This window comes from Oryzias melastigma, unplaced genomic scaffold (assembly GCF_002922805.2).
Source record: "Oryzias melastigma strain HK-1 unplaced genomic scaffold, ASM292280v2 sc00262, whole genome shotgun sequence".
NCBI classification, from domain to species: Eukaryota; Metazoa; Chordata; class Actinopteri; order Beloniformes; family Adrianichthyidae; genus Oryzias; species Oryzias melastigma.
In genome coordinates, this window is record NW_023416896.1 from 376208 (window position 1) to 389637 (window position 13430).

At 47.4% G+C, this 13430-nt stretch overlaps 1 protein-coding gene across 2 annotated transcripts in view; it reads right to left on the bottom strand.

The window, feature by feature from the left end:
• LOC112142219 (prostaglandin F2 receptor negative regulator) overlaps nucleotides 1-13430 on the bottom strand; it is a gene marked incomplete at its 3' end in the record, with an annotated part of 23302 nt that overhangs the window by 3625 nt on the left and 6247 nt on the right. For both annotated transcript variants that reach the window (XM_024265472.2, XM_024265473.2), the window contains 8 exon segments: nucleotides 2326-2433; nucleotides 3064-3251; nucleotides 3368-3587; nucleotides 3840-3960; nucleotides 4047-4198; nucleotides 4273-4419; nucleotides 8158-8538; nucleotides 9682-10086. In XM_024265472.2, the coding sequence (XP_024121240.1) occupies nucleotides 2326-2433; nucleotides 3064-3251; nucleotides 3368-3587; nucleotides 3840-3960; nucleotides 4047-4198; nucleotides 4273-4419; nucleotides 8158-8538; nucleotides 9682-10086 (1722 nt within the window).

The window sequence follows — 13430 nt, forward strand, 5'->3', positions numbered from 1 at the left end:
GGGGGTGTGAAAGAGGTAGAAAATCGGAGCTCATAAAACTGAAATGGTCGTCTGTGGAAATGAAAAGTCTGATTGGATTTCTGTGAAGGAATCCCTGGAGGACAGTTGAAGTAAAACCCAGCGCAGAGCTGCATCTGTGTCAGTGTGTGTCAGTGATGTGTTAGCATGTGTGCTTCAGCAGAGCCCCTCTCTGTGAGCTTCATGAAGCAAACTTCCTGTTTGCAGCAGACTTCCTGAAGAGCCTCTCCAGCTGATCTTCTCTGCTCAGCAGCTAAATAACTGAAGGATCTGCAGGTTCAAACTAAATCAGCACTTCAGGGGAAAGTTGAGTGAAAACCTGATGAACAAATGGAACAAATGCAGTTCTGCACGGTTTCTGAATAATTCCAGCAGCTGGAGGCGGGAAAACAAGCACATTTGGAGCAGGCACCTGTCAATCAAAGGACCGTGGGTGGAGTTTCCACGGGAAGTTTCAAAGGTGTTGGAGCTCGACAGAACCAGAAGTCGTCTGACCGTGTTGGTGATGTCATAGGCAGCTGCAGCATCTGAGCATGCTCAGAGCTGGGTCAGCAGGGTCATGGTCTGGGTCGGAGGTGATGGTCCATGTCCTCTGGTCTCTATGCTTCACCCCCCCACTCTCCCCCCACTTTAAATTCCCTCCTGCATCGCTGAGGGGGAAACCAGCTCTGCGTTCTTCGACTCCTCTTCATCCTCTCCCTTCAGCTCCTCCATTCAGGACTCTCTCTCTCCAGCTCTGGCCTATTCTTCGTTTGCCTCGTTCGGCCTCCGCGGCTGGCTAACGGAGCGTGAGATTGGCTAATTAACGGCTGCCTGGCAGCCATGCAAAGACAGCTGGGTAATCTGCAGTTTGAGAAAGAAGGGGGTGGGGGGGGCAGCAGCATCCGTTTACTTTTTTTACTGGAGCCCCCAATCTGATCATGAATTCAAGCAGGTCTTTGATGAGCATCGATCAATGATGGGGGAGAGACTTCTGTCTGGTGGCTCAGAGATCCAGAAGAGCGTGACTCCGCTAATAGAGAGTGACCCCCCACCTCTGTGTGAGAGGAGCAGAAATGGTCAGAAGGCAAGGCTGTGTCCTTCCCCACCACACTCCTGAAAAGAGCGGCAGCAGCCAGGCTCCGCCTCCAGCAGCATTCCTGCAGAAGATGTGCACGCAGCGGCACGCTCAGATCACAAAATAAGATCCATCCCCCTCAAAACGTTACACAAAACCAAAAAAAAAAAAACCACGTGCTCCAGGATGAAGGTACTGTCAAACAAACAAACCCCGCCCCCAAATATTAATATAAGGATTTCAGTTTCCATGACAACTGAGCCAAAGATGTTTTTATTTTAAATCAAGACCTCAAATAGTCAAGAGGGGGAAGACTTATGATTGACAGTTGACCAGCAAGTCCTGACGTCAGGCATGTTTGCCCCGCCCCTTTACTGATTTAAGGAAATGTGTGGGTTTGATGATGTCATTTCCTGTCAGATTGGCGCATTCAGCAAAGAACACGCCTTTGAAGAAGCCCTGCCTTCATGTTCTCTAGAAACTCATTTCATTGTGCTTCCACGCCACTCATTTGTGGTGGATTCATTCTGATGAGGCAGGTAAAGTGTTTTAGGCTGTCCTGGTGTGAACACTTTCTGAAGTTGTAAAGCTTTATCCTGTGACAGATGGAGCCTCAATCTCAAACAGCAGTCACACAAACAGCTGTGAGTCACGAGGCCTGGGCTCACCTCACAGCAGAACAAGCACCAACAAGAAGTCCCAAAGGAATGAGCTGTTGCTCAACCTCTGAACGAGCCCGGGAACACCCCGGCCTGATACAGTCAAACAGTTTTGGTGAAACTGGAAGAAAGAATCCAAAACCTCTCAAGACGTCCTCACTGGTCTTCTTTGGAAGCGATCGGCTCTCTACTGCTAAAGGGAACCTGAAGACTCTGCGCTCCAGCTGACAGAACGCCGTTCAAACACCAGAACCACTGGAACCAGATCACTTCAACACTTGACCACTAGGGGGCCTAACACAAAATAAAACTCAGAGTTTGACCGTCACATGTTGGGTTAACCCAAACCATTTGTGTGTTGTTGTTCATACTAGTCAGCAGTGTATTTGCTAGAAACTGTGTACTGGTCTTCTGTGTGTTAGTGTGATGTTATGTTAATGATCAACAATGTGTGGTGGTTGTTGTCTACAAAAAGTTCATGAATGGCTGTTACATACCAGTTACTGGTGTGTTGCTGTCGTACAGGTTCATAGTAAGTTAGCCTATTACTGTTGTGTACTGCTCTGTGGCGTTGGTGTGTTGTGACCGTACCGCCCTGCGAGGTGGATCCCAACAGCGTCAGCGAACACTTCATCGTGGACGTCTCCATCGGGAAAATGCTGCTGGAGTCAGACTGGAGCTTGATGGAGAAGGACAGACCTGTGAGGGAAGAGGAAGTCTGTAGTTTCAGTAAACGGGAAGTACAGCAACCAGGAAACCAGACAAACAGGAAGTAGAGTGAACAAGAAACCAGACAAACAGGAAGTAGAGCAAACAGGAAGTAAAGCAAACAGGACACCAAACAAACAGGAAGCAGGGCAAACAACAAACCAGACAAACAGGAAGTAGAACAAGCAAGAAACCAAACAAACAAAAAGTAGAGCAACCAGGAAACCAAACAAACAGAAAGTAGAGTAAACAACAAACCAGACAAACAGGAAGTAGAGAAAGCAAGAAACCAAACAAACAGGAAGTAAAGCAAACAGGACACCAAACAAACAGGAAGTATAGCAAACAAGAAACTAAACAAACAGGAAGTAGAGCAAACAACAAACCAGACAAACAGGAAATAGAGCAAACAGGAAACCAGACAAACAGGAAGTAGAACAGGCAAGAAACCAAAAGAAGCAGGAAGTAGAACAAACAAGAAACCAGACCAACAGGAAGTAGAACAAACAAGAAACTAGACAAACAGGAAGTAGAGCAAACAAGAAACCAGACAAACAGGAAATAGGGCAAACAAGAAACCAAAAGAACCAGGAAGTAGAACAAACACAGGTCAAAACTTACCATTTTCCTGAAAATCTAGCTTGATTTTGTTGGACTCTGAGCTTTTGACTTTGGTCCAGGTCTGTCCTGGCTTCTGCTTTTTAAAGGCTGTGACTTTGCACCAATAGTAACCTTTGTCAGAGAGTTGCACGCTCTCCAGGCGGAACTGGAACTCTGTTGCTGCAGACTTGGTCAGAACCAGAGCATCTCTGAGGGAAGAGGAGCAGACAGGAATATGGATCTGCATGTGGTCCATCATGACTCCCAGAGTCTCTGCACACCAGTTCACATCATCACCAGGTAAAAGCAGGCTCGGAGCGTGTACCTCCTGCTGGGTTCTGTTCCTGGCCCGTGCTGCATCACGTTGTCCGGGTTCAGGGTCATGATGGTTTTGGTGTCCCCTTCAGGGTCGTCCTGCCACTGGATTTCCACCGAGTATCCTGGTTCATCCAGGTTCTTGGTGAAGACTTCACAGCTCATTTTAAACGTGGCCCCGCCCACTGATGCTTTACGATCTGTTTTTGCAGCAACATCTATGACTGGATCTAGAAACAAGACCAGCAACGGTTAGCACAACAAAAAGAGGCGGGGCTTAATCAGATCATGGAATGGCTTCAGCTCATCAGGAGATTTAAAGTCCACTGGTGGTGCCTCATTCTTCCAACATGAGTGTTACCACAGTGCTTAAAGTGGTGGGTGGAGTTTGACAGGTGGGTGGAGAGAAAGTCACAAAGAGTAAAGCATCAACAATCAGGGATGTCAAGTGTGCAGAAAAACAACAACACTTCCTTCCTCACCTTTGCGAACCCATTGGACAGGCAGGGGGGAGCTTTTGTACTCTGAGGTCTTGGTGACGTCCCCCTGGCTGCTGACGCTCCATGAGGTGACGGTGCAGACGTACTCGCCGCTGTCCACGTCCTGAGGAGCAGAAAGAGGCGGTCAGCCTCCACGACTCTACTTCCTGTTTGATGCTGAGCAGCAGGATGGCAGCGTGTCCTCATTACCTGCATCTGCAGAAAGCGCAGCTTGAAGGTGTTGGACTGGACTCTGCTCAGCACCACGAGCCCACTCTTCAGACGCTCGGCGTATGCTGCTCCGGGAAGCAGGTTTCCATGAGCATCCAGGGACGCCACGACTGTAGGATTGCTGGTGTCTCCTGTCGTAGAAGAATCTGATCAAATCAGGAAGTTCTTTAGGTTCCTTTGTTTAAAGGAAGTAAGTCTGAGGAACCTGGACGAGCGGCATGCTCCCATTTCACGGCCAGTCGGCTCTGCCCTGGCAGGTGGGTGATGGCGCTCACATGGCAGACCAGCTCTGCTGGGTCGCCCGTCGTGTTGGGGGCCAGAGCAGCTTTCAGGGTCAGATTGAAATTTGGCTCTGTGGAGAAAACAGACGCCTTAAAGACAAGATCAGCCGCAGGAAGTCTGAAAACCAAAAACTTTGATTTTGCAGATCCTCTGAGGAAAGGTTGTGTCCCTGCGGAGAAGCTTCAACTCAGAACAAGAAGATCTGAGAGTCTTGGTAATCAAAAGGAGAAGCTGAAGCCTCCAAGTTCCAGCAGATTCACAAACGTTGATCAGGTTGCAGACAACAACCAAAATCAGAACATCTTCAGAACAGACGCTGGATGAGAAAACCTTCATCACTTCTGATGCAGAAGACCTGCCGTCTTCCTCCTCTCTCAGAATCTACCGATGAGGGACCCCAGATTAAAGTTTCTACTGCAGGAGAAGAAGCTCTAATCTGAACCCACCCCCAATCATGAAACAGACTGAAGAGGAAGGCATTTCCTGTTCAAACTGATGAGTCTTTATCTCTGCTGTTCAGGTCCGTCTGATGCTACGTTCACAGCGGGATCAGAAACACGTGTTCACGCCACCACTTCCAGAGACAGGTCCATGTCAGCGTGTGCATACAGTACGCATGTTCTGGGCTTCCACGTTCAAAACTCTCACGACACGCGCCGCTACACAAGTTTTTACATCCGTTTTCGAGCTCCAAGTAAAAAACATGCAGCCATTGAACGCAGGATGAGTTCAACCAGGTGAACTTTGACCAATCAGGGAGCTGGATTTGGCAGCGACGGCCAGCCGTGTCCACGGTCATGAATGCTCATTCAGCACATTCTTAAACACACATCACATGCACGGTGGGAACGTAGCACGAGACTTTCAGCAAAGTCTGAGAGGGGTGGTTCCAGCTCCAACCCCCCAACAGAGATTCACTTTCACAGAGCTCTGATGTTTCACAGCTTTAACATTTCTCCTTCAGGAGCTTCATCCACAGAGTCGGAGCCAAGACGGAAATAGACCTGCGACCACACGCTGAAGCACGAGGGTGTCTGTGTGAGTCGGTGTGTGTCGGTGTGTGTTGGGGTGTGTGCGTCTGTGTGTTTTAGGTGCTCTCAGCCAGACATACACATTACAGCGTCACACACCAGTGAGCACACACTAGTGTTTGGCAAAGGCGGTTTGTGATGTCAGCTGGACGTCAAGCACAATCAGTGACTCACACAACGTCACCATCTGTTACAGCACAAACACACACAGACACACACTCAGGTTGGATGGAGATGATCATCCCTCTTTTTGTCTCATAAATGAGAAATTGTGAAACCAGCAGAATACCTCCTAAAGTTAAAGATCAGGAGATGTTTTCAGTTTCCAAACATCTGTTTATTTGTCACTTCCGTCAGCTGTGTCCAAACCCGGGTTTCAGGTGGACTATTCAGGACCCACTGGATGAGAGTTCTGCTATGGAGGAAACTGCTTCCAGATCCACCAGAATTCTGAAGCAACGCTTGATTTTCAAAATAAAACAAAGAGCTTTCCGTTACTTTCAAAGTAAAGTGTGATGAACACTGTGGGAGGGGGATAAAGTTGCAGCTGGGGGGCCTTTACAGTATTAAGGCCCCCCCTCCACAAATGAAGAACCAGTGACATTAAGTCAAAGTGACAACGGGAACAAACTGGATTTCTTGCCGGGGGTGGGAGGAGCTGCAGCGTCTTCAGAGTTGTTTGTGCTGGGGGGCTCATAACTTCTCCAACTCCTTCCCTTCATTTCAAGGCTGTGCCTGCAGCAAAGCATCGTGGGAGGAACTCTGGGCTGCACATCAGCAAACAGGAAGTGACTGGCTGCTCGGGTCAACAAATTAGTAGTTTGTGGGCAGTGGGAAATGTCGCACTGGTGTCTTTGGTTCCAGCAGATGCAACATGAATGGCCCCCCAGGACAAACCGCCTCAAACACAGGACGTGTTTGCAGCCAGTGTGCACGTGGCATTTACACTGTCCCTCAGAAGATACATGCGCGGCTGATAAGTAATGGGGCGTAAACAAAAGCACCACCGGATCGTTCAGCTGTGCCGTTATGCTAACTGACCTCCAATGCGCCTGAAAACGGGGCTGCTTCTCCAAATGCGACAGAAATCCTGCAGCTACGCTGGTGCGCAACGGAGACAGTGAGGGTTTGAAACCGCTCAGAGGGACGCTTTCTCCACATTTGCCCACTTTCTGGCTCATCATTGGTGGATTATTACAAGGCGGATTTGTTTTAAAAGAATTGAACCCACAGACTTCACAGGATGTGGAGGACAGAAAGACTTTTCATGAGGCTGCAGGTCGGTCCCCAAACAGCAGCTTCTGCTTACTGAAGAAAAGAGGACGCCGTGTTTACGGAGCTTTTTCTGTTTCAAAAGGTTCCAGCTGAAGATCAGCTTTGATCGTTCAGGCCACCACACAGCTTCTGATAACCAACACCTCTGCTTGTTTCTCCTTCAATCAAGCAAATCCACCCAGATAATCTGAGTTTACAGAATGGAGCAGAATGACCTCCAAACCAGGAGAGCCAGTTCCTGCAAACACAAAAACAATGGAGGCGTTCACCAACTGCAGCCTGAACTTCATGAAGAAAAAACACACAATCGTGCATGCACACAAGTGCACAAAAATATGAAGGCGACAGACGCTCACAAATGAACATGCATGTATGGGACGTATCCTCACACACAAACAATGGTGCACGAGACACATGGTCACACACCAAAGTTAACCGCATTTGACCCCTCTCCTGGGGGAGCGGTGAGCTGCAGACACAGCTGCACTCTGGTGGTTGAACCCCCCAATGCATCCCCTTTATTCTAAGTATCAACCAGGGGGGAACTGGGTTCCATTTTTAGAGTCTTTGGTACGACTCAGCCAGGATTTGAACTCACGACCTTCCAGGCTTAGGTCGGACACTCTTCCACCAGGCCACTGAGCTGGTGGCATTACATGCACGTTTGGACAAGGATTTGTGACGGGTGGGGGGTGGGAGCCAAGGATTCGTGACAGATTTTGTGACCCAGGAACAGTGACTGGTTAATGCCTTTCTTTAAACTGCATTTATAACTTTGTTCATTCTGAACCTAATGTGTGATAAAATGAAAAAGGCTTGGGTTGGACTAAAAACAGATATCAAGAAAATGCAATTGAAACGGGGTGTTGCATTTGGAGGGGAGGATGTATGTAACAGTTTATGTTCCACTTTGCTGGTCCTTCTGTGCATGACAGATTCCTGACTTGAGGTGATGAAAGGACTTCTGGGTACTGAAGAAATGAAAAGAGCAGAATAAAGTGTTGGACCTGCAAACACGTCTTTGAGCTCCTTATTTTACATATAAAACTCAGCATCACCGACACCAAACCCCGGGGAACCAGCCTTACCGATAATTTGATTTTGAGACACCAAGGAGGAGATCTTAATGTTCTCAAACAATCATGACATCCAAAACAAACCGATGGAACAACTGCTGGTGTGAAGTCTGTTCTGACAGTAGATGAAAAACGGAGAGAAACCTTTGTTCTGACAGCTAGAACCAGTTCTAGGACAGAACCAAGACCTGACTCTGTCATCAGCTGCTCATCAATCTCTGCTCTAAACTGACTTCTAAAGGCCCCAACTCTGGACCAGAGGTCACACCCCCTATGCGGGTTTCAACCACTGGGGGCGGGGCATTAAAAAACTAACATGGAAACATGGAATCTGATGTTCAGCTGGAGGAAAAGCTTCGGTAATCTGGAGAACAAACGGCTTCTGGGTCGGTTCAGAGAGAAAAGGTGGGTTCTGCTGTTACTCACTGATCTCCAAGACCTTCACAGTCACGGCGTCGGAGGTCTTCTCTGCCGTCTGGAGCCACGCCCCTCCCTGCTTTACAAAGGCTCGGGTCTTGCAGGTGTATACCCCTCCGTCCACGCCGCTCACCTCCCTCAGCCTCAGTCGGTACTCGCCCGCCCCTGTCCTCTCCAGGCTGGGTCCCGCCCCCCTGGAGGAGTTGGAGATCACCAAGCCGCTGCGGTCCATCCGGATCAGCTCTCTGCCGTCTGCCAGCCAGCCCACCTCCAGGGCCAACGCGTCCAGGTTGTCCCCGGCAACCGAGCACAGCAGGGTCAGGGTGTTGCCGGGGTAGAGGAGCAGGGGGGAGGAGGAGGGGGAGGAGGTCTTCACAGTGAGTGACTGGTCTGGACGAGAGAAGACGGCAAAACCAAAATGAGAAGCTGGTCCATTAGAACCCAGTCAAGAACAATGATTCTATCTGTAAAACACGGAGGTGGTAGTATCATGGTATGAAGGAGCTTTTGTCTTTGCTCCAGAACAAACTGTCAAATCAATCAGCTGCGACACAAAAACACCTGGGCTCTTCAGGTGTATCAGCCAATCAGGTTTGGTGTCGTCATGCTGGTCAGAGGTCAACGAGCTTCAAGGAGCTGCTCAGGTTTAGATGGAGACACGAAGCTCAGAACAGCATCTGACTTCTAACAATGATGTCACGTCCTGTTTTTAAATCCTGAATATTTTTCCATTTAAATCCTCAGTCAGGAGGCACATGATTAACTGTGGCTCCACCCCCAGGAGGGAGGAGTCACAGAAAAAGGAGGAATCTCTTTCTCTCAGAAACCTTCTGGTCTCAGATGTTTGGATCCTCACATTGTTCCCCTTTTGGATGCTTCTACATGGATTAAACAATGTTGCATTACGGGATTGATAACAGAGTGTGTCAGTCGGGACTGGCTGTCAGGACTGGGGGCTAAAATAAAAAGCTGCTGGGGGGTGAATTAAAAGTGTCAGTCTCTCCAGAATCTGATCTGGACTTTAAATTGGTTTCCAGTAACAACAAAGGGCAGCAGAGGTGTGTGTGNGGGGGGGGGGGGGGGTCTGTACGGTGTCTGGACGAGGACAAAAGAGACAAAGCCGACTCTGTTTGACTCCTCTCATCCTCTTTACTCTTCATCACACTAACCCCACTGAGGAGGACTCTGATATCAGATACAGTGACCACGGCAACCAGTGAGGGGGGGCTGTGTGTTGTCTGGGGGCCTCAATGTTAGTGGGGGGTCAGAGCTCCTGGGAGAGAGCGGGCACAGAAAAGACTTGGAAGAGAGAATCCCTTCAGGCAGGGACGGGAAACTCTCCCACGCCCCCCCTCCCCCAATGGTAAAAGAGCAGCACGTTGGTACTTGGGGAGGGGGGGTCTGAAGCAAAGATCTACACATTAGATTCTCCATGCAGCATTGAAGGAGCTCTCAAGGTCACCTTTGACCTCTTCAGGAGGCGGAGCTTCAGCTGACGGTTCAGAGCAGCTGAAATAAAGAGAGAGCTCTGACCTGTAGGTGTGACGGTGACCCGTCCCATCTCCACCACGCTCTGCACAATCCTGACCCACTTCCTGCTCTCGCTGGTCCACTCGGTGCCGGTGCAGCTATAAACGCCGCTATCGGACGCCACCAGCCTGGAAATGACCAGTTCAAAGACTCCGTTCCCGCCTGGAACAAAGCGGACGCCCCCGTCTGCGAATCTCTGAGCCAGGTCCGCTCCGGTGGTCACTCCCTCCCCAGGACCAAAGGTGAGGAGCTCCTCAGAGGATGCAGCCTTCTTCACAGACCAGCTGACCGACAGGTAGGTGGAGTGGGTCAGGTCCCGAGTCACGTTGCAGCTGAGGACTAGGTCACTCCCCTCTGGAAGGACTTGAGGCGGGGCTTGAGGAGAGACCTTCAGGGTGTTGGGGATGACTGACGGGAAAAACCAGGAAAAGAAACAGAACAGTCAGGAAAACCATTTTAGCAGACGACAAACTGACAAAGAAAACACTCCGTTCCATCCATGAAGACTTGGTGTCACAGAACTCCAGCAGGACACCAACAACAGAGATTTATTTCTCTGTCATGATCAGTTTTCTAACAGTTGACACTAGGATGCTACACATACGTCACTACCAAATCCAGATTCCTGATTGGTCGAAGTTTATCCAACTGTCATTGGACAACCATACGTGCATTTTTAAGTGGAGCCTGAAAACGTTCACAGAACCTTACACAGTAAACATGAGAGTTTGGAACTTGAAATACGCAGGTGAGCAAGTTCACTTAGATTTTTCATAGGAAGAGTTTAGAGCTGCCACTATTAGTCGTTACTTTAATCTATGGAGTCAGAGTTTAGTGAAGTTGAACAAAGTTGTGAACATTCAGCACCAAAAAAATATTTTTTTCTATCTTTGAGACAGAGAGACCAAAACTTTACCTTTAGTGAAAAATAGTTCTCGTTTCAGATGGTGACCTCATTTGATTGAACCCTTTAAAACCTGGAGCGTCGTCTGTGACGCCTAAACACAAACTCTTTAACGTGCTGTAACTGAGGAGGAAAGCGGCCCTTTCCTCCTCTAGAATCTGCTGGAATGATCATGTTAACGGTTGAAAAGTTACAGTAAATCAAAAAACACTGGAGCTCTGGTGTTAAAGGGTGTGCGTCTCCTGGGAGAATACCCAGCTCGAGTCTAGGGGTGGGGGGGGCAAACGGGACGATAACAAAAACTGGACACCAAACGTAAAAGGAACACAGTTTGTTAAGATAAGGAAAATCTGTGTCCTGAAATGAAGATCTAATTAGTGTGTTTGTTAAGAGAAGAAGATAAACCAAAACGGAGTTGGAACTTTGGCCAAACATAAAATAAGTCATGGAGACTGCTGACCCAGCCATGTGGACCGTCAGAGTCAGCAGCTCCTGCTAATGTCTGTCTAACCAAAACTACCTAAAGACAACAAACAAACAAAGCCCTCGAATCAGAACTACCAAGCTCCAATCCCAAACTAGCACAAAAAACCCAGAAACCTAAGGATGCGGAGGACAGAAAGAGGAATAAAAGACAAAACCAAACTAAAGCCCAGCCTGCTGCTCTGCTCCCTGCCTGGCTTGGTGTGGCTTCCTGTGCCTTAAATAGACAGCTGATGGCGATCAGGGGACATTGGCCACACCTGGCAGGTGAGCCAAAGGGTCTGGATGGGAAAAAGGCCCAGCAGCAGCAGCAGGATGTAACAAAGGGTTGTGTATGTACAAAGTAATAACTTGATATGCGCACACAAAACCACCTTTATCGCATTTCCCGAACTATAAATCAGTTTGTTCTTTTTTTCTTAGATTGGCACGGGGGTGTAAGTTATGCTCAGAAGAGACTTATTTGTGATTTTTTTAACATAAATACGCAGTTCTTCATTTTCCCACTAACAACCGGTTGCCTTTTATGGGTTATTGCCCATTAGGAACTTGAGGTTTGTGTATCAATATTTACTCCTGACAGAAATGCAGAAGAAGTTTCCATCAAAACAAACATTGCTGATAATCTTTTTGTCCATGGACGTTATGATGTTTTTCTTATTTGCATCAAGACATTATTATTATTATTGTTACCGTTTTCATTTTTCTCTTTTTGGACTAATGCAGGACAGCAAGCATCAAACTGGGCTACAGACAACAGAAGAGCAGCTAAAACAGTCATTCAGATGCAGCTCCTGCAGGCTAGAAGGAAACCATCGACAGAAAAAGACAGACTAAAAAACCCAGAAGTTGAGACGTGATTATAGATGCTTTTGTGGAGCTCTTTAAAAGGAATAACTTAACCTCTCAACATCATCCGTATCTTCCGTGTATTTTAAACGAGATGTTCAGTCAAAGCCTCCATCATGTAGCGATGAGGCTAAAAGATAGCTTATCCTAAACACGATGTCTAGTTTATAAACCCATTTTCGGACAAAGATTGAGCATTAAATTTGAGAAGAGGCAGCAGACTCAAATTTGATGCAGGAATCACGTTCGGGGTCAAACGTAAGGTTACGCCGGGCTTGTTGAATTTGTTTGTGAATTTGGACCTTCCTCTTAAAGTATATTTTTGCTCCTGTGGTTTATACGCCAGAGTGACTTATAGTCCAGACAATACGGTACCCAAAAATCTGACGTGACCCTTTTCACGTCTCAAAGATTCATCCGTGAGCGATTCCTTTAAATGCTGCTAGAATGTTGGGTCATCAGTTTTCTTATTAGCCGCTTTGAAATTAGGTTGTGAATATTATCTGGTGAAATATGACATTTTCCCTCTTTCTTAAACAGATATTCCTGATAATGAGCTCCATGCATTAACCTTATGGGGGGTGGGGGGTTGTTTGCAGACCAGAACTCCCCGGTCCGGTCTTTAAACGCATCACATCAGAGCCTCACATCAGATTTGTGGGTAAATGTGTTTTGTGTGTGTAACAAGAGGTTTGAGCGTAATTCTCAAAGATCTGTGAGTATAGTTAGTTTCAAGCTGTTGTAAGTTTAAGTTGAGCATGTGTAAATTGTATTTTTTGAATTTTGTAATTTTTGCACTTAAGCACAAATGTACTGGGGCCCGTTTCAAGAAGCAGGTTTTGTTGGAACTCTGAGTTCGTGAACTCCAAATTCAGCAAAACTCTGAGTTTTCGGTTCCAGAAAGAGAGATAACTCAAACCCGGGAAAGTGGGTGAAACCAAGCCCGTTCCAAGAAGCAGGTTAAGATGAACTCAGAATCAATCACTATGGTAACTGAGTCTGTGAACGAAACCTGGTCGGTAGCAGGTTTTCTTCAGGAAACTTAGAGTTCTCTGCGGTCTCTGCCCCTTTTTAAAGTGAAAGATGATCAAATATGAGTTCCTCATTAACATTTAGAGAACATTCACGTTAGAGACGTCACGTTTCCACCACTCAGAAACCAGAATGACATGTTCATTCATAGAGGATCATGTAGAGAGGAGGCTGATTAATCCAGAGGAAATGTTATTTACGTCGGTAGAGGATTTGGAGGACACGAGTCGACTGACTGCAGTTTCCCAATTCATTTTTATTTCAGCGATATTTTAAATAGTTAGTTTTTCCAGGGACTCGCTATTAAAAAATACTGTTTTCTTTTCCTTATTTTAGACCCAAAACAATTGAAATTATGGGATGTCAAACATTGAGAAACCATCTGAACCCATCTACCGTCCATTGTTGGCGTCAAACATTAGCTCAGTTGTCAGCAACGCTGCTTCCCACTGCGGAGTTTGCGAGTTCGATTCCCGGCTACGGA